General features: G+C 45.4%; 1 protein-coding gene across 1 annotated transcript; it reads right to left on the bottom strand.

The window, feature by feature from the left end:
• Window positions 1-21: 21 nt before the first annotated feature.
• CLTA (clathrin light chain A) lies at window positions 22-19,456 on the bottom strand. Its single transcript, XM_029203062.1, has 5 exons — window positions 19,067-19,456; window positions 12,180-12,217; window positions 9,936-10,053; window positions 5,782-5,893; window positions 22-474 (listed from the first exon to the last, which is right to left on the bottom strand). The coding sequence occupies exons 1-5, from the start codon at window positions 19,266-19,268 to the stop codon at window positions 303-305; spliced, it is 642 nt and encodes a 213-aa protein (XP_029058895.1). The 5' UTR covers window positions 19,269-19,456; the 3' UTR covers window positions 22-302.
• Window positions 19,457-20,066: the final 610 nt, after the last annotated feature.

Genomic DNA, 20,066 nt, shown 5'->3' with positions numbered 1-20,066 from the left:
AATAATGAAGCTTCATGTTTGTTTATTGTCTGAAACAGAAATTTATTCTCAGAATAACGCACGAAAGCATAGGTTGAGGCTGCCATTGGGAGGCTTCCCCTCCCTTCCTCTGCCACCTCCCCATCTCTTTGAATGCCAGGGACAACACAGTTGAAGGAAACATGCAATCACAAACAATGATCAACTCTAAAGACAAAAGGTTTGGTCCAAAAGAACTCAACATAATTAATCCAATTACCGTGAAGAGCTTCACTGAGTAGGATTAAGATATTGCAGATGTAGTGTTTCCACAGGGTGGCTCTTCAGTGCACCAGGGGGGCCTGCTTGAGGGAGATGAGGACAGAACGCATGCGGGAGACATCTTTGGCCTGCTTGCTGGACTTGGGGTTAAAGTCACACAGCCGGGCCACCCGCTCCCACTCAGTGCCTGGGGATGACTCTTCAATGTCATTTACAAAGGCTTCTTCTGCTGCCCTGGAAGCAACAAAAGATGTTGGTTTAATGTAGAATCCCTGGTAGCTACTTGGCAGCTGCCCTGTTATGAAAGCAACTGCCTCTTTATGCCTGACTTAATGGCATTCTGGTTTTCCAAAGAGTAACAGCCCCTGGCCCAGGTCAGACTCAGGAGCAGACACACGGCCAGCTTTCCTAGGCACAGGGGCCCCGGACTGCTGTGTAAAATGTTGGAATACAGGTGTTTGGTTCAGGACTCACTCTGTTGATACAGAATTTAAAAAGCCAGTCCTTAGCCAGCTACTCACCGCCTTCATTAGCAAGGGCAAAGCAGCAGGCTGGCCGAGAACTTGAACAGCAGTTTATGTTGGGCTGTACTGAGTTTCAAGTAAATTTAGAGACCTCCAAAGAAGCCCACAGGTCACTGCACAGTAGCCTCTGGATTTATTCCTAAGGCTGGAGAGAAATAGGGCAGCTCAAAAGGAATTCAAGACAAAGCTCCCATGCTAGCAGGCACTAGAGACTAAAGCCATTCTGGAAGGGGTTTGTTAGGACATTCTCCTCAGCCAGAAGTTTGCCATTTTCCCTCCAGCCGGGTACCATGGGCCTCTTGGGGCACTCTGGCAGGGGTGGGCGCCCAACGGCCGAGAGCCAACCAGTGTGAACTGCTTTTGGGTAGGATGCTGCTCCAACATTTTTTCACACCAAGGTCAGCCCATCCCCAGTTGGGAACTAACTTGTAGGAGCTACAGCCTAAAAGGACAATGCTAAGAGGAGGAAAGACACACTACTTCATCTACTCCAACAGGCATCACAGGCAAAGCGAAAGCAATGGAGATGACTGGTCTGTGGGGACAGAGGGGTGGCACTCTCACAGGGATGGCCGTGGCAAACACCGCTGAAGCCCAGAGCCACTACAACACTGTGACTTCATGGCACACACAAGGGCAGTGAGAAAGGTTTACTTAACTGTTCTAGGCTGTAGCAAGGATGGTTTATGTTTGTGCTTAAAGGTGAAGAGAAGAAAAGAAATAAGAAAAACTTTAGGTCAGATACAGAAAATGAGAATGAGCTCAATGCAGATGGTCAGTAAGCTAGACATGCCCTTGCCACTCTGTACTCTTGGGGACGTGCGGCTGGCTTTGCTGGGCCACCCTGCTGCCCAGCAAACCCAGACTTGACTTTTCCAGTCTCCATTTCTACTCCAGAGAGAATGTGCAAAAAGTAAATCCAACACCACCTGTAAGTCCAGCATTTCACAAGTCTCATTGCAAATGCACCCACGGGCCCAGGAAACCCAGCTCTATCTCTTAACGGGATGAAGGGCTCAAGGTCATGCACCCTAAGAGGCTCTACAGACCTGAGCCTGTTGTCTACTCTTCCCACAAGTTCCTCTCTTCCTTCATTCCACCCTCATCTCCCTTACATCAAAAGGCTAGTCCTAATTTTCAAGGGGAAACAAGCAATTCAGCAATACTGCTTTGACAACAGAAATCCTTAAACCAAAACAAAACAACTTTTCCAGAGAAGTTGCAGTTTTCTTTAGGAGGAAAAGCCACAGTGGCCTGTGTCATACAGCTCTGGCTATCTTGACCTCAAAGCTGGGGGTCTCTTTATGCCAGAGTAGGGGACAGGGCATCAGAAGCTGGCCACTAAACAACAATTTCTGGTATGAGACCACACAGGAACAATTACAGACCCCACGGGAGGCTGCCCCCTCTGCTGCCTCTTCTGCCCCAACCCCACATTCTTCAAAGGAACCCAGTGTAGAAAATGCTGCTTGCACTGGTTCCTAACCCAGGGCTTCTTCCCCCTCCCCAGGTGGGGACACTCCCCCTTCCCACCTGGGGCAGGGAGGCAGCAGTGGCAGCAGTAACAAGAGGTCAGAGCCCTCCCCAGTCCCAAAACCTTCCCAGACGAGATCACGAATGACTCACATTTTGAAAGTGAGTTAGCTTCCTTCCCTCCAAACCCCAAAATGAAAAATGGCAACCAGAGTTGCAGGGAGTCGTGGTTCTGTGAGACAATCAATGGAACATCCCCCCAGCTTATCAACTCTTAGGCAGCCCCCACAGTGCCAGTCTGAAATAATTTTAAAACCAAAGCAACTTGTGACATAAAAGGAGCATTAACTATAAACAAAAAGTAGGAACAATCAAGACAAGAAAAGGAATTAGTTTTGCAACATACACATAACCAATCACGTCAGCGAAGGGTTGTTTGTAGAAAGCTTCATCTGCCACCCTAGACAGCAAGAGGTCCAAAAGGCAGGCAAGCAGGCAGGAAAAAAGAGAGAACATTGAGAAGCAGAAACATCTCAAATCCACAATAGAGGCACGACTGTGCTCTGGGGAGCTGCTCCCAAGGCTCCAGCCTAACTGAGTGAGGCTTCCAGCACCAGACACTCCAGCAGGTGAGGCTTCCTACTGGCCTTCCCCGCGGGATTCTCCAGGGTGAGTGCTGCCAGCTTCATCCCCAGGCCTTACCCCAGCAACCACGAGCATTTCCTAGGTACCCACTTATGGGCTGAGCCCTCTGACAGACATTGTGTCCATTCCATCCTCAACCCCAAACAACCCAGGACGCTGAGTGTTCTCCCCGCACTTTACAGATGACATGATAGGGAAGGGAGGCCTCGAGATGAAGCAACCTGTCTGGCAACAAGTAGCAACAGAGGTGGCAGAACTCACAACCAAGGCAGTCTGGCTCTTTTCACTGTAAGTTACTGCTGCTCCCCAGCTGGTGTGCGCTCGGGAAGCCACGCCTCCTTCCTGCCAGCCTCAGTAAACACCACTGGGCACAAACGCTGCCAGACGCCAGGAACGCTAGGGCCCAAAGCCAGCTTAATCTTGGATTATCCGACTACTGCTTCCCCACACTGACTAGCTGGGACCAACTGCCAGTATCCTGGGAACACAGGTGGTCATTTCAAAATGCCCACCTTTGAAAAAAGAGGAGCTAGAGGCAAGCAGTGAGAAGACCTGCAGGCAAGGGTCCTGGCTCTGGCATACTGTGTGTCCCTGAACACAACCATCAGTCCGCTCAGTCCCTGCCAGACTCGACTGCTTTGACAACGTACAGCCCAGAAGCCAGAACTTCATCCCCCCCTTCACTCTCACGTGGGAATGGACCAAAATGGCAACTCTGGGACAAGAAGGAAAGGGGGGCAAGCTTGGTGGACAAGTTCACAAAGCAGGGGACAGGCTGAATCCCTGGGCCCAGCCAGCCCCCCTCATCCAGCATGGGTGGGCAGGGAACCTCCCTCAATGAGTCTTACCCTCTCCTTTGCCCAGTGGGTTTGGGGCACAGGAGTGGGAGGGACCCTTTAAGGACAGTCATGCCCGGTCATTAACCTAAGCTCCCATATTTATTTGAAGGGAAATTCTAGTAATTTTATTTTTAAACTCACACATACCCTTGCTTCTCTCCCATTCTGGTTTATACATAGGAGGTGTTTTGTAGAAATTTAAAGAAAGCAAAAAGAACAGCCTGATTGTAACTCCAAATAAGTCAGCAGGAAAACAGAGTAGTTTGTGGGCACAATGAGTGGGAGGGAAAGGAAAGGCAGGCCAGCTTGTAAACCCATAATCCTTTTAGTTTACACACAGGGCTAAACCTAGTCAATTTCAACTTGTGCTTGCCTCTGCTGGGAAAGAATAAAGGTTTAATGACTCCTGTTCAAAGCATTACTGAGACAACAAAAGCTTGCTGTCAGGCTTTTTGCTCCTTTGCAGCTAGCCCAAGAAGAAGGAGCTGTTGGTGACAGGACAGCACAGCCCCATCGAGGCTACAGCCCCAGAACAAAAGGGAAACCACACACGAAAACTCAGCTGGCCCTTCCACCTACTTAGAGGGGCCTGAAAGCAGCAATCCTCAGGCAAGGCAGGAAGGGGACTCCACACCTGGAGGGTCAGCCTGGTTTTACCAAGTACTTCGGAGCAGATGCACGGCCTGAGGCAACTCGCCAGGGTAAACAGGGCCTCACAGGGTTCCTGCACAAAGCACCCCATCCATCCTTCTTTAGAAATCTGAACTTGCATCTGGGGGAAATCATCCTGAATGAGCACAGGATTAAGGAACCTGGACCTGTCAGCCCTTCAAACTGACCACAATCTCACAGCAGAAGCCCCGGCAGCTAACGCTACTACCCTCGGCAACTCAACCCCGACCAGAGGGCCGCCCCACCATACTTGTCACAAAACTTCAAATGGAACCTGACAGGCACGCATGCCCCACAGGAAGGTGGCCAGGACAGAGGCTCGAGGCAGTGACAGAACCAAGAACGGGCAACGGGAGACAGGTAGTCGAAGGCTGCTGCACAAACAGTCCATCTGTTCTGCCGTAGCCGCCCCACGAAGGCAGAAACTGTCTGGCAAAGAGGTTAGCTCCCTCTCTTCTGGCAGATTTCCACTTAACAGCTGCCAGAGACAAGGGTACTTAAACCCACTCCTGCCTCTGAGAACAAGGACCCAAGGCTCTTTACCATGAAAATTACAAACAGCCCCAGGCCACGTCTAACCTATCTTTTACACTTAAGTGGGTGGAGTGACTATGAAGTGAAAGCCAGTTCCCAGTCTCGAGTCTCACAGGGGAAGCAAGCCCATCAGCCTGCGCCCAGGTGAGCAGTGCTGCCCCCATCTCTCTTTCTGAGCTGCTTCCAAGTGGACTCTGAGCACGGAGCATTTAAAGACCACAGCTGCTGGTTGGTGGTGAAGGAGAATGACACTGTTTACTCCCTACAACTACTTAACCTTCAGTAAGTGAGTAAATTCTGAAAAGAGCATTTTTAAAAAGTCAACTCAAGATTTTCTTAGACACAGATAATAAGCACCCAGAGAACCCTTAATTCTGAAGTCACTTGGCTACCTAACGATGAAACACACATCCCTACTACTGGACCCTGTGGGGAGCAGCCCTCAGAGGCAGGGGATGCGACATGACTGAATCTATAATCACCTCCAAAGTACTGAGATCCTGGAATAGTCCTGAAAGTGGCCTTTCATTCCAGGGTTACATTTTTACATGTGGACTTGATCCCGTGAGATGACACTTCCTTCTGCAGAATCACACCATTACAGGCAGTGCATACTAACCAAACTCTCAGCTGCAGAGCTAGACTCACTACAACTAGTGTGGCGAAAAAACAGGCTGAATTACCCTCACAAGATCCAAGAGACTTGTAACCCTTACGATTCAAGTATATTTTTGAAAACCTGCAAAGACATTTCACACTAAAAGACGCGGCAGCTGAAAACCTACACTGGCTGGTGGAAACGGACCTGATTTTGTCTTGGCAAACGAGCTGTTCTAGAAGCAGTACGGACTGACCTGTTATTCGCTTTCGTCTTCTGTAGCTGCTCGTCCTGCCTCGCATACCACTCATCCAGCTCCTTTATTGCTTTTTCTTTCCACTCTGCTTCTTGCTTCCGAGAATTGGCATCTTTGAAGGGAAGGAAAAGGAAGACGATACAAATGAGGCGAAATGCAAATTTTAGTCCGCTTCACCGTGTATTTGGGCTTATTAATCTCATGCTGTGTGCGGGCGCATGTGTGTGTTGGAGGGAGAACAGTCGGGAGGGAAGATAAAATTCTCTTTTCCCTGATTGTATGTCCAGCTCTCGATCTTAGCAATTCTATCCAAAGTGTTTCACCACCACTTATCCCAGTCCACCTACACGTTAGTGGATCACTAGTTTGGGGGTTTTTTTTTTTTGAGGTGGGGGAGAGGTGGAAATACTGACTTTTAATTTTAAAAAAGGCTTTTGGGACACCAACTGGGGAAAAAGCAATTACAGGTGATTCTTTAATGATGCTGCCAGTTCAGGGTGGACTATTCATATTAAATAATCTTTTAATAAAATCTCCTCACAAACTATATTCCACACAGGTTGGACAATTAATGGTAGATGCACATCTATGAAGCAGGGAGCTATGAGAAAATTTATCAGAGGTAGAGATGATTCCAGAAGCAGGAAACAGTAGGGTATAGATGGAATTGAGGGGAGCACAAAATATCTACACCTGCTTAGGCCACAGAGCGAGTCTGTGGCAGAGCTAGGGCAGAACTAAAGGAGAAACTCCAATGCGGAGAACTGTGGGGGGAGAGGTGAGGGTCGTCATGAACAGCTATCCAAAAGGTTCTAGGTGAGAGAGAAAATGCACACCTAGCAGGTGTGCCAGATTGGGTTCTCACCCACAAAGTTTCTCAGGACTAAATACGAGTTTCCCTAAGATACTAAAAGAAACATGTCAGTAAATGGTAGAGAGAAGGAAATACAAGTCATACTTTTGCCACAGTTGACACCGGAAGTCACCCTAATACCTAAACTTTAAGCACATTCTTAAGGATGTCCTCTCTGGCAGGTGTTTTACAGACATCTCATTTAATCTTTACAACAATCCCAAGAAGGTAAACTAGTCCCATATTCAGCAGTGAGAAAAGCTACAGCTCCGCAAGTTTGAGTAACGTTCCCAAAGGTTATAGTAAGTGGTAGAGCCAAGATTCACACCCAGGTCTGACTCTAAAGCTCACACATTCTTACTTCACTGTGCTGCCTCCAAAGAGAGGGACGAGGGACGGAAAGGGAGGCAGGCCCAGCAACAGTCACAGATGTGACCAGCAGATGGGCATCAGTGATCCAGACCAGAGTCTGGACAGTGCAGAGCCAGAGCCCAACCTGTAATGAGTGTCCTTGAGGAGCAAAGTACAAAGCAAACAACTTCTTGAAAGGAAGAAAGTAAGCATTCAGGGGCAATTATAGGGCCTTTGCAAGAAAGGTCTTGTAGTAACAACCTGCAGAAGACTTTGTAACTACTAGAAATAACCTAGTAGCAGCTAGAAACTCCCGCAAAGTTTCAGATTATAAAGAACTTTTTACCCTGTTATCTAACTTATCAGAAGGTGACATATTGGCTCAGGAGGAGAATTATTTCACTCAAATTTTCCACTGATGACTCAAGTATACACAGTAAACTTGTGATGTGTGTCTGTCCATGGCATTAAGTATATGTGGAATGGAGGGTGCTGTGATGCAGGGAGAGATGCTGTGGGCCGACGGTGCCCTGTGGACAAGAAACTGAAAAAACTTTAAAGAATAAGGTCTCCTTTTCAGGAGTTGTGAAATTACTTCCAAAGAATTACTTTTTGATTGGAGAGTATTTTCTTTCTGTATAGTCTAATGATCATTTTACTGCATAAAATAGTTCCTTTAAATCATCTTCTTTTATAAATTTATGAAGTGACACTGGCAATAAGAATTCAGAATTCTTAAACGCTTAGCTTGATGGAACAAAGATCCAAGCTGTAATACAGCGTCTCTGAATCTGGGAGGGAGAAGGGAGAGGAGAGGGTGAAAAATCCTCTTAGAGAGCAGGGTACACTGACAGCTGTCTTCTCTGGCCATACGCATTAATGTTCACAGAAAATTATTGGAAAACGTTAGCACACAGCTAAGCTTAAGACCATGGACATTGCTTCTCTATTTTTAGCATCTTGCACTTTCTCACAGTTCTTGCAACAGAAAAATGTGAAACTGCAGAAACACCTAATTCACGGACCAGTTTAATTCGATTCTACTGGAATACGAGGCCAAATGTTTGACTTCCCTCAGGAAGGCAACATGAGTTAAGAAAATAGCACTTCATGGAATATTCCCAAAGGGCCCAATTTGATAACTGAAAAAGAAAATGAAACTTTTCCAGACACCACAGTGTACGCTCCTCCATGGAGAAGACAACTTTGCTAAACTTTGGGGAAAGAGAAAAGATAAAGCTGGGTTCTGCATCATGAAAAAGACTCCAGTAGTACTAATACCTGCTAAGTCTTGCCTCTAAGTCTACTCAGAAGAGATGCTCAAAGAAGAACAAGCAAGGACCAAGGCTGTTTGCACCATGAAGACCTATCTTCATCTTTCTAAAGCTGCACTATCCAGTACAGTGGCTACTAGCCTCATGTGGCCATTTAAATTTATTAAAATTAAATAAAATTTAAAACTCAGTTTCTCAGACATAATAGCCACATGCAGTTAGTGGCTACCATACAGAACAGCACAGATATAGAACATTTCCATCATCAAAGAAACTACTATTGGATACTGCTGTAAAGGTTAAACGTAAGTGTGCCCTCTGTTCTGAAAGCCACAGAAACTGGGCTGGAGAGACACTAATTGGCTGTATTATCTGGGTCAATTCCTTTCCTATTTCTGGGTGTCCTTTCCTATTTCTACACCATCTGAGTCATGTTTTCACTAGTTCAGCGATTCCCAAGAAGGAATAATAATGCTGACACTGTGGTAACATAGAAGCATGTTGCTATTTCTAGTTGTACAATAAAATATTTAGGCACGATGTATGTGGTGGTGTATATATCTTAAAGTGGATCAGGAAAAAAATTATGTGTATATTCACAATACACATATAAATGTATGCACATGTGAGTGTATAAAACATACACATACATGCCTCATTTATACAAAGACAACCCAATATGGCAAAATGTTCATTACTGAATCTGGAGGAAGGGGCACACATGTTTGTTTTACTCTATTCTGTGTCTGAAATTTTAATTAAAAATTGAGAAAAGAATACCCTCTGGATAACACCCCCCCCCCCGCCTCTGCCACACCTTTCCAACCCACGTGTACAGATACCAAGTCTCTCCCGATCTTGACCAACAGCTGACACACCATGGAGAAGGCTCTTCAGCAAAGGCCAGGCTGACTAGCACTGATTCTCAGGCTCGGCCTGCCCCTCGAGATGGCGTACACTAAATGCAATGCGGCTGAAGGGATGGGTATGGATTCTGAAGCAGAGCAGACTTAAGCTGAAATTCTGACTCTACCACTTCTAGCCGTGGTGATCCAAAAACTTACTCTTCCTCTGATCCTCACTTTCCTCACCCATAAAAAGTAAAAACTTACAGTGATATTAGGGTAAGAAAACCAAATCGTACATATTACCTAACATCCTTCACATTTTCCTCTCAAGCATTACTTTAAATCCAGCCTTCAAATGGTAAATGGACTGTGCAGTCCCTCACATGGATATGATACCTTCAGGTTTACAAAGCACTCTCATAAATACCATCTCAGACTACCCTTGGGGTTGATAACACTGATCTTACTTCACAGATGAAGAAACAGATTCTGTAAGGTTTGAGCAACCAAGTGCCCACAGCTGATAAGTTACTGCTGGGCCTGGAGCCCAGTCTTTCACTCCAAGTCCAAGGCTCTTTCCACAGCACCACTCTGCCCTTCCTGAGAGGACAGATGCACTGTGACTCTCCGGGCTGCCTGAATCCCCACACGGCGGCCTGTGATTAAGCATCTCCATGTGGTGGCCTTGTGACCTTGTTCAGAAAGATACCTTCCCCAAAACTGTACAAGAACATTATGGCTAATTCATGTTAAAAAGGGATAAAAGTAGAGTCAAGGTCAACTATTCCACTGAAAACAGATACCCAAAGACAGAAAGGGATTCCTTACCAAGGGCTTCCAAGCGTTCCGTTTGCTCTTCTCTCCATTTACGGATACTTTCAGGCTCTGACTGCAATCGATCCACTTGTGAAATAGCTGCATAACTGTCTGTTGGCCCATTACTCTCCTTAACACAAAACACAGTTGTGCTCTATCAGTACCAAAACCTCCTCCCAGAAATGCGCTTCACCCAAGTTAGAACCGCTGTTTATGTGCAACACTGATGGCTGTGGTAAATGTAAAGGATTACCTTACGAGCACCACCACCACCTTACGTGCCAATAGGGAGCTTTCAACATTATGCACTCAATCCTTGCAATCCACAAGGGAGCCTGAGTAGTTCTTATCCTGTTAATAAATGGGACATGAGTGGGAGATGGGAAAGCTGGGGAAGTGAGTAATGGACTTACTAGGAAACAGTGTGATCAGTTTTATTTTCCTTACTTGACACAGAGATTGTGATATCTTCAAAGTAACAAAGATAAATACACAGCACGGCAAGGCCTAGAACCTGACACTTCTAAATGTTATTATACAATACAGGGAAAAGTATACTTCATACCGCCTAATCAAAATATAGTGAATTCTAGGAAAAAGAGAGTCCAAAAGAAAATGTATAGTTACTACAGTCACACCAAAGAAAATAAAAAGGCAGGCCAATGTGAGTCACAGCGTATGGGATGGGGAGGGAGACACACAGGTTCTTTATAGTGGTTAAGATTTGGAAGCTAATAAATAAATTGATAAAGATTCAAAAAGAATCTAATCTTTATAGAATTATTTCACCTACTAAACTAGGGAATATTACCAGCTTAACTTAACCAGACTATAAACAAAGATGGAAAGAAAATTATTTACAGTAGTATTTATTAGTAACTAACTTACTGTTAGTACTTTCCATGTTTCAGACACATAAAAGCTTTATCTCCCAAACACCTTGCAAGTCAAATTTTTATTCCCATGTCAGCAGTCGGGGGATTAAACTGAGGCGCAGAGAAATGACATGTCCAAATTCACAGCTAGTAAGGGATAAAGCCAGGACTGAACCCCATTCCATCTCACTCTAAAGACCAAGCTCTAAACCAGGGACTGGAAACTATAGCCAGCTCAGCCACCTGTTTTTGTAATTAAATTTTACTGGAACAGAGCTATGCCCATTCGTTTACATACTGTCTACAGATGCTTTCATGTTACAGCAACAGAACAGGTTGACAGAGACCTTATGACCCACAAAGCTTAAAATGTTTACTATCTGGTCCTTTACAGCAAAAGTTAGTCCACCTTTGGCTTAAACCAATTAGACTAATCTCATCCTTCCTGACAGTTAACTGGTTGAAGGGTGGGCAGAAACCCAGGCAGAAGCAAAGCACCACGCTATTTCCCCAGGCTACAGTGATTACTTCCATCTGGTCAAGAGGGAAACATAGGACTTTTGTTGAGTGGTTGGGAGAAACCTCCATGTTGTTCTAGATAGTATGACATGCACATGTGAGACCCGGAAGTGCTGTAGCCATTCTGCCACCGTGAAAGAGTATAAAACTGCACACTCAGCTGGCAGAACCAGAGTCCTAGAGGAACTGAGTTGGAATCCAGGTCCGAGGACCCCTAGCCTATCTCAGAGTTCTTTCAATTATATGAGCGAGTGAATTCTATTTAAGCCAATGCAAGTTGGGCTGGTGACCAAAAACTCAGTGATACAGAGGGAAAATAATGGTAGTCGTCACAAATACCAGCCACCCCCCACCCTCAAGACCATCTAAAAGCTGAAAAGTTCCAATGCTGGCCCCACCACATACTACCTTTGTTACTTTTAGACTCCTGGTTTAACCTCTGTATGCCTCAGTTTATTCATCTGTAAATGGGAATAACAATAGTTCAGGTCCCTCAGATTGTTGTGAGAATTAAAGAAAATTCAATATAAACAGTGCTTGACACTACATGGCACAGTGTTTAAATCAGCCACCACTGCCACTGCCGCCGCCACTGCCACTGCCACCACCACTGCCATCATCATGAAGGGTCATTTCTTGAGAATAAAGTTGGTAACACTAGGGTCAGGTCAATCACATTTTAAAAGACTACTCTATCAATGTTACCTCTCTTCAAATCCTTCCACTTTGGCAGGTAACATACCAGTTACTAATACATCCAGGAAAGTCAAAGGAGTGGGGTCCTTTCCAGGTCAGTCAATTCAAATCACAGGAAAGGAAGACTCTCAACACTATCATGCAACATAATCAGAGTACTCTGTACCTGGTAGTATTCGCCATTCATGATTCCTTCAACAGCATCTGCAAGACATAAGATTTCAATCTGTCAATTAGGGCTGGTCATATGCTGGGCCAAAGGGTTACAGAGTATGACACTGCTGTAAGTACTCTAAGTTACTACCCCTGTGCTAGGTACCAGATAAACAATGGACAACTTTCTATTTAATGAAATCAAGATGTGCTTACACAAATGACTTCACCAAAATGTGGACAAATCTGTCCAAAAGCTTTTGATAATTGTCTTCTGGCTTAGAGATAACACTTAGAAGCCCGGCAGAAGAGCCTCACAGAGCAACAGTTTCTCTATCAAAGTTCTAAAGAAGGCAAAGGATAAGGGTGGTCCGGAATCCTTCACAGCGAGCAGAGATATGCAGCTTCATATTTAAACCAAGGTGCTTTCTTGGGGTCAGGACTCTCCATCCTTTGGCTAGAATAGGTTTGGCACCTGAGGGTCTACACTTGAGACTTCTTACTAATTCCTCAAGTCTACTTGGAATTAGTCCAGAACAGTAAGCTTTGGGCATACCAAATTAAATTAGTGTTTTCAAGGATGCAAGTTACAAAAACTCAGATTGTATACAATCTGATCTTATTGGCACAATTAATTGTTCATGAGCTAAATGAGAAAGTCCATCTCAGAAATATGAAAAATGTCTAAGTTAAGACTCAGAGATTATCAATCCATACAGTACAAAATGGTGGTCCACAGGCTGAACATATTTTATTTAAAATACAAAGCACTAAATCAGGAAATTTCACAAAATCAGGATTCCCAGTGTGTGTGTGTGGGTGTGCAGACAGAAGATCTGGCAACACTGGGCCTGCATTCCTAAATGAAGGCAGCCTTTACGTGCAGCATGCTCTGGACAATTTGCCAGTCCCCACTAGCCCCATTTTTTTTTTTTTAACCCATTCTGTGTGTCACTAATTCAGTTACCTGACTGGCCCAATAAGCATGTGTTTCTAACCTATGCCCTGACCCAACAGCCATCACTGATACAGCCTGTACCAGGCTGCACACCAGCCCTTTGGAGTGGCTGCTCTGCCTCCCCTTGAAAGCTTCAATACAGGCACCATAAAAATGCAGCGTCCACCTACATATTCTACGTATTCTCTATCTGTTGGCTGACCCATATTTACTGCCTACTATGTAGGACTTACAGTATTTTGTCCAATTGTTTTCAAACTATGATGACCATGTTATTGCATGGGATGGGAGAGGGAAGAGGAGAAAAGAGATGAACCTAAAAGATACAAGAACCCAAGTAGTAAAAGGAATGCAGAGCAGCTAGTGTGGGCCACCATCACAAGGCCCTCAGAAACATCAGAGGTTTCCCTAGAAGCCAGAGGCAGGGTGCTCTGAGTCGCATTCTTTCCTTTGAACAGGCAAAGATTTCATCAAACCACTCCAGTTTTCTTGGTTCCTAACTAATTAAACCCAACTTGAACCGCCTATTTTCCAAATCAGCCTCGTTCTCTTGCTTCTCCCAATTACCCTCCTCTTAGCTTTGGGAGTACTGAAAACTTTCCTTTCCCCAGCATGCCTCCCTGATACCAAAACATTGTTTTAAAAAAAAGGAAAATGGAGACAGAAGAAAATGCCACATAATTTCATTACTCAGCCTATTGGTTTCTATTTTTTTACTTTATCTAATGCATACACATAAAATTTCTTCCCGCAAAATGACTCCTATAACAGATGCTTTTTAGTAATCCATTCATCTATATCATTAAATTCTCAACTTTTTTAGTATGAAAACACCTACTACTTACTGCTTCCAATGTGCCAGGCACAATGTTAAACACTTTCTATATATTAAGTTTAATCCTCACAACACATCTGTATGTATCAGCACTTCACAAACGACCTTAAAATACATGTAGGGTTGGTTCCTTGAGAGGTAAGTAAAGTGTTCTTGAAGGGGCAGATAACTAATGACAGTATTTTCACTCTTAAATTTATTTTTTATGTTTAAGATATATAAGAAAAACATTAAATGCATGTATCATGAGATAATCAGCATTTACAAAGTGGTGCAATACCTGGGCAAGCAAGAAGTCAGAGGAAGGATCATCTGATAACCTGAGGCATGAAGACAAACCACAGGATCTAAGCACTTACCAACCCATCACAGCTCTGATCCATGTTTCACTTGCTGGTTATCTATCAATCATTTCAACATATTTCTCATACTTTTTTTAATTTCCTTACTTGTTTTACTCCTATGCTTTATTTATAAAAGTACAAAAATGAGTTTCTTGTAGTTTTTGTCAGTGGCTTTTTTCTACTTTAAGCTGTTTCTGTGCCACCTATCCCTATCATTTTTAAAATATTCTATCAAGTTTTGAAAATGTAAATTTAGCAAAAAACTAATAAAAGTATTTGCAGAGGGCATATTCAATCCTTCCTCAGCAATAAATTTCTTGACACAGAACTGATGGATCACAGAATATATATTCTAAAGACCTCTAAACACCAGCCATTTGCCCCCTTTGGTCCACCATTTGGTGGACCAAAGCATCACCACAAGTGCCCCATTTTTCAGACCTTCATTGCTACTAGAGACTGAGTTTTAGCGTGTTTTGAAATTTTTGCTAATCTGATAGCAGGAAAAAAAACCTTAAGGTGGCTTTGTTGTGCCAATCTTCTGTGAGGTGGTCACCTGACATTTGATTTTCTTCTTTACTAAACTGCCTGAGTTTTGCCCATTTTTCTGCTATCTTTTGATTTCTAAGTATTCTTTCTGTATTATTTGTTTTCTCACATTGCAAATATTTTCCCCATTATCTTTTTGTATGGTTTACAATAGTTAATGCCTAGAACTACTTAACTTGTATGAGACACTATCAGTTTTTTTTTCCTTTATGATTTCTCTGTCTGCATTTATGATGAAGGCCTTTCCTACTCTAAGATAAACATTCACTTTTCTTCTGGTACTTAAAAAAAAAAAAAAAGCCTCTCTTTAATCCACCTGGAATTTATTTTTTTTGAGTAAAATTTAAAAAGTGAGATACGGGACACGGGTTCGAGCCCTGGTCCGGGAAGATCCCACATGCTGCGGAGCAACTAAGCCCATGTGCCACAACTACTGAGCCTGTGCTCTAGAGCCCGAGAGCCACAACTGCTGAAGCCCGCATGCCTAGAGCCCATGCTCCACAACAAGAGAAGCCACCACAATAAGAAGCCTGCGCACCGCAACGAAGAGTAGCCCCTGCTCACCACAACTAGAGAAAGCCCATGTGCAGCAACGAAGACCCAACGCAGCCATAAATAAGTAAGTAAATACTATTTTAAAAAGTGAGATAACTTTAAATCTTCGGGCCTACAATGGCTAGTCTGGCCAGGCCTACGTTTTGGTTAATATATTACAACTAACACACCAACTATCCAGTTAATATTTATTTCAACCCAGGGCCACTGTCAGTAGGAGAGACCTTGGTCACTACTCCAGACACAACATCAGAAGCAATTCTCATCCCATAGCTCTTTCTAAGTCACATGTTGCCCGTCCTTTAGGTCTGAAGACTCATCCAGACTCACTGGCAAGTGCTTTGAGCTTTTATTAGTTACTGTACTACTGTACTGACATTCAACTGGCTCAAATCAAAGGATCATCTGTTGCTACAGAAACATGCAGAAGAAAGGCCACCCAGGGCCTTGATTTATTAGGACAACTAAGCTAACCAACTTGATGCCCCAGAAGGAAACTTTCTAGGGCATCTCTAGAACTCCAGACAGAAACAAGGGCCAGAATAAGTTTCCAGAGATGAAAGACTCTTTATCCCAAACCCACCTTCAACTTCCCATGTTCCCCAACCAATGGAAGTCAAGCAGACCTGGGTCTGAATTCCTGTGGAGTCATGCATTAGCTTGCCACTTTAGGAACCCTGCTTAACTTCCACAACCATCAGTTCTCACCTGAAACAGGATGACACTACCACTCTGCCTGCAGTTACTGCATGGATCTGAAAGTACACAGAGAACCTGGGGCACAGCAAATGTGCAGTATCACTAAGGATCATGCATGCAATTTCCCCGAACTTCCCTCCACCACTGCTACCAAGAAAATTACTCTCCACCTCCAGAAAGCTTTCCTTTATGTACCTCTCTTCCTTTGATGAGTGCCTCACTGCCATACTCTCTCAGTAGCTCCTTAATCACCTCTCTTAGCCTCCTCCATCCTCAGCCCTCACGATTGAGGGCTTTTCCTCAGCTCTAGACTCGAGCTGCCTCTTTCCTGACCATTTGTTCTTACTCAGTATCCCCAAGCCACTTCACTCAGCTGGTTACCTCCCACCTCTAAACTAATGTTCTTCTCCGGATGTCCTAACAACTGAGGGCACCATCCAAGGCTCAGGCCTAGCCCCTCCTCCATGGGAGTTTTCCCCAAGGCTGGGAGAGTTTAGGTATGTTCCTCTCTCCTCTCTCCTGCCTATATATCTCTGTACGGTAACACATCAGATACAGAGCTCCCTCCTAAAAGCTGTGTCTTCAGCACACCCCAAAGCCTATAGGCTTTGTAACACCTTTCTCACCTCACTCCCAAGGAATAATAGGCAGGGACTGTGTGTAGTCATAACATACCAGGTTCTGCGTGTAAGCACTTTATGGGTGCTCTCCAATATAATCCTAGCAATCCTGTGTGGTGAGTATCCGCACCTTTTACAGAGAAGAAAACTGAGGCAGGGCAGTGGCAGCGATGGTTATGTAAGTTGTCTGAGACCACAAAGCTAAACACATTCAAGCAGTCTAGGACAGCACAGAATCTTAACCCCTAGAGAGAGAGAAGAAAAGAGAAAAAGAAAGAAGATAAAGTGTCCAACTAGTGCTCTAATCCTCAAAGGAAGTGCTGAGCATTGCACTATTTTTTTTCTGACCACTGCACTATTACCAACCTCAACTACACTGTCAGAGATCTGGCTTTAAGTCACTAAATGCTTAGTTCACTAAGAAAGCCCTTCCTAGGAACTAAGTCAGCAATCATCCCTTCCTTCCCTTTGCTGAAAGCTTGATGCACAAGGGATCTGTGTGTCCAGCTCTATTCTTTCCCTTTTACCCCTCCCATCACCAAGATCTGCTGGTTCTATACAGGACCCCTGTACCTGACATTTTTGCACATTCCTTTGTACCTACTGTGTGCCAGACACCTTGCTAGGCACCAGGGATACAACAGTGAGCAAGAGTCAACACTGTCCTTCAATCAGGACAGTCTTCTATGAGTCCTGATACCCCCAACTGTCCTCCCCAGGGCAACCACAACTGCCTTTCAGAAATGACAATCTCTTATCCCACGCCACCCCTGCTTAAACAACTGCAACAGACTATGGCACAGTCTAAGGTGGGGGGACTTGGCGCTCAGCTATTAACTTGCCCTTTTTTCTTAAGCAAGTCGTTTCTCTGCAGGACTCAGTTTTCTCCTTCTATTCAATGAGTGAGATAAACGAAGGATCTAAAAATATTACCATTCTCAGGCAAATGCTGAAGACCTCCTGACAACAACAAAGAAACCCTAATCACCTAAAGCCAAATTCATTTTCCGGCCACAGCCTAGTTCAGCCCAACCTGCTTGCTATAAATTGCATTTTCAGGTATACTACCCATTCTCCTGTAGATTCTTATTGGGCAACTGATTTGCTCAGGAGGCAGCATAATGTAGTATAAAAATTCAGGCTGCAAACTAGGGGTCTCCCCACCCCCACTCCCCAAACAGGTTCTGCTTGGCTGAAGACTGAGATTTCGGAGTCCGAATGGTTTTACGAAGACCACTCACTACTCTAGTGCACCAAAGCCGCAGTCTCCAATACTCCTTATTACCTCACAGCCCGCATGTTTCTCTCATTTATGTTACCTGCCTGGCCCCTTAAGGTCTGAGTTTAGGGTAGCATAAACACCTCTATCTGTCCCACCTGTACCTTATTCTCCCTTAGTTGGAACGTTTTTTAAAGAAATGAAAAGCTGCGTCCCGTTTCTTCTAGCTCATTTCCTACTTCCCTATACGATTAAAAAGGTCTCTTAGACTCATCCTTTCCTCCTACCGCCACAATCCGAAGCACTGCACACAGGTAAGGCATTCAGAAGTCAGACTGGCAGCCTGCCACGTGCTCGCTTTCTCTTTTTTGCTGGAGCTTGGCTGGGGAAAGGCCACACTACTTTTTCCCTTCACCTCATGGAAGACCGATCCAGGCTAATCTCAGGTTCTGCTTAGGCAACACTGCCTACCAAAGCTCTTCCCAGAGGAAGGAGAGCTCCGGAAGTCCTAGCAGTGATACGTTCCACAAGCGGTAAAACTCTTGCCCTCTTTGGCCACAGTTTCTCCAGGGCTAGACCGTCTTTCTCGCGTTCCCTATTCACTCCTCCTTCCCGCCCCCCCCCACCCAACATTCTGTACACCTTAAGTGCTGAAACACTGAACTGCATTGCCATTTTCGTTTCTGTCTCGAAAACGATACCACGATTTTTTTTTTTTCCCTGCCTTCCTTCCTACTAACTGGTCTGTGTTAGGCTCAGACCGGCCTGTAAGTCTGGCCAAAGTGCGCCAATGCGGCTGTGCCTCTGAGGCCAGGCTCAAGGCACAGCAAATGCTCAATGAAAGATCCCTGCATTGAACGGGCTTCTTCGGGCTCCTCAGCTTATCCTATTTTCTTGACTTTTTCCCCCGCCCGTGCCCGGGAGCGCTCAAACACACTCACAGAACGGACCAGGCTTGCCGAGCCTGCGTTTCTGCATGACTGAGCCGGGGTCCCGTTTCCTTTTTGCTTCCTCCTTAACCTCTCGCTCAGCGAGGTACAAGAGTTACACAGAGCTTCTCAGACCCGCTCCGGGCCGAGTTTCCGGACAAGTGCTCCCGCCCCGAACGCGCCCGCACTCACCCGGACCCCCCGGCGGCTCGCCGTGCGGCTGGGGCCCGTGGGCGCCGCCGTCCAGGATAGCGAAGGCCTCGTCGTTCTCTATGCCCGCAATCTCGCTCTCCTGCTGCGCCAAAAAGGCCGCGGCAGGGTCCTCTTCGCCGGCCACTCCGTTCCCCAGCGCGGGGCCGCTAGCATGGGCGCCGAACGGATCTAACTCAGCCATGGCGGGCAGTTCAACAGCACGGTCACCGACGCTGAGAGACACACCAACCGACCAGCCAACTCCGCGCCCGGCAGCGGCCGCTGTGGTGGCGACTGATATCAAGCGGGAGGAGGGAGAAGACGGAAGCGGAAACCCTGCCCCAATATCCGGTCGGTCTGGGCTGTGTTGGAGAGCCGAAAAGGTAATAACCAATCAGAGGACAGAAGTGGTTCAAGAGCTAACCAATCAGCCGGAGGAGGGTTGGGCCCCCGAGTGAAGCTCGTGACTCGGGAAGCACCTGCGAGGAGGGTGCTGAGCCCGGCCGGCCCCCGGCAGGCGGAAGTGGTGCGTGACTTAAAGCAGCTTTGCCTGACCCGCCTTTGTGGCTGGACCGACCCGGGACCGCCACCTCACAGAGGACTCTGAACCGGGAAGTGAGGTGAAGTTAGGGCGGCGATGATTGGCCTGCCGCAGAAGAGTCAAGCCACTTAGGCTTTCTGAATCTCAGTTTCCTCATTTGTAAAATGGGAACAAGAATACTGCACTATCTCCCTCCCAGGATTACTGGGAAAACTGACTCCTTTTACGGCTGTGTACTGGCTTTCTAAAAAAATTTTTATTTGTTAACCCATTGACCCAGTCTGGGTTGTTTTCTCCCCTAGAGCCGCCTGACTTAAATGTAATCAATTCAAATACACTCTGACGTTTCTCCCCTATAGTATTGTTATAAAAAGGCGAATATATCCCCTTATACAAAGCCCTTTTGCAGCCAGTACTCTTTTCAGAGCTAGACAGAAGTTTCTAGGACTGAAAAATTCC

This window comes from Monodon monoceros, unplaced genomic scaffold (assembly GCF_005190385.1).
Source record: "Monodon monoceros isolate NGI ecotype Baffin Bay Population unplaced genomic scaffold, NGI_Narwhal_1 Super_Scaffold_5, whole genome shotgun sequence".
Taxonomy (NCBI): domain Eukaryota; kingdom Metazoa; phylum Chordata; class Mammalia; order Artiodactyla; family Monodontidae; genus Monodon; species Monodon monoceros.
This window is presented reverse-complemented; position numbering and strand designations above follow the sequence as displayed.

Excerpts from the sequence above, each read along its gene's own strand:
- CLTA (XM_029203062.1), bottom strand. The coding sequence starts at position 19,268 with ATGGCTGAGTTAGATCCGTTCGGCGCCCATGCTAGCGGCCCCGCGCTG. Across the intron at positions 5,894-9,935 it reads GGAACGCTTGGAAGCCCTTG|ATGCCAATTCTCGGAAGCAA; the intron begins GTAAGGAATCCC and ends TTCCCTTCAAAG. Across the intron at positions 475-5,781 it reads AAGACGAAAGCGAATAACAG|GGCAGCAGAAGAAGCCTTTG; the intron begins GTCAGTCCGTAC and ends TGTTGCTTCCAG.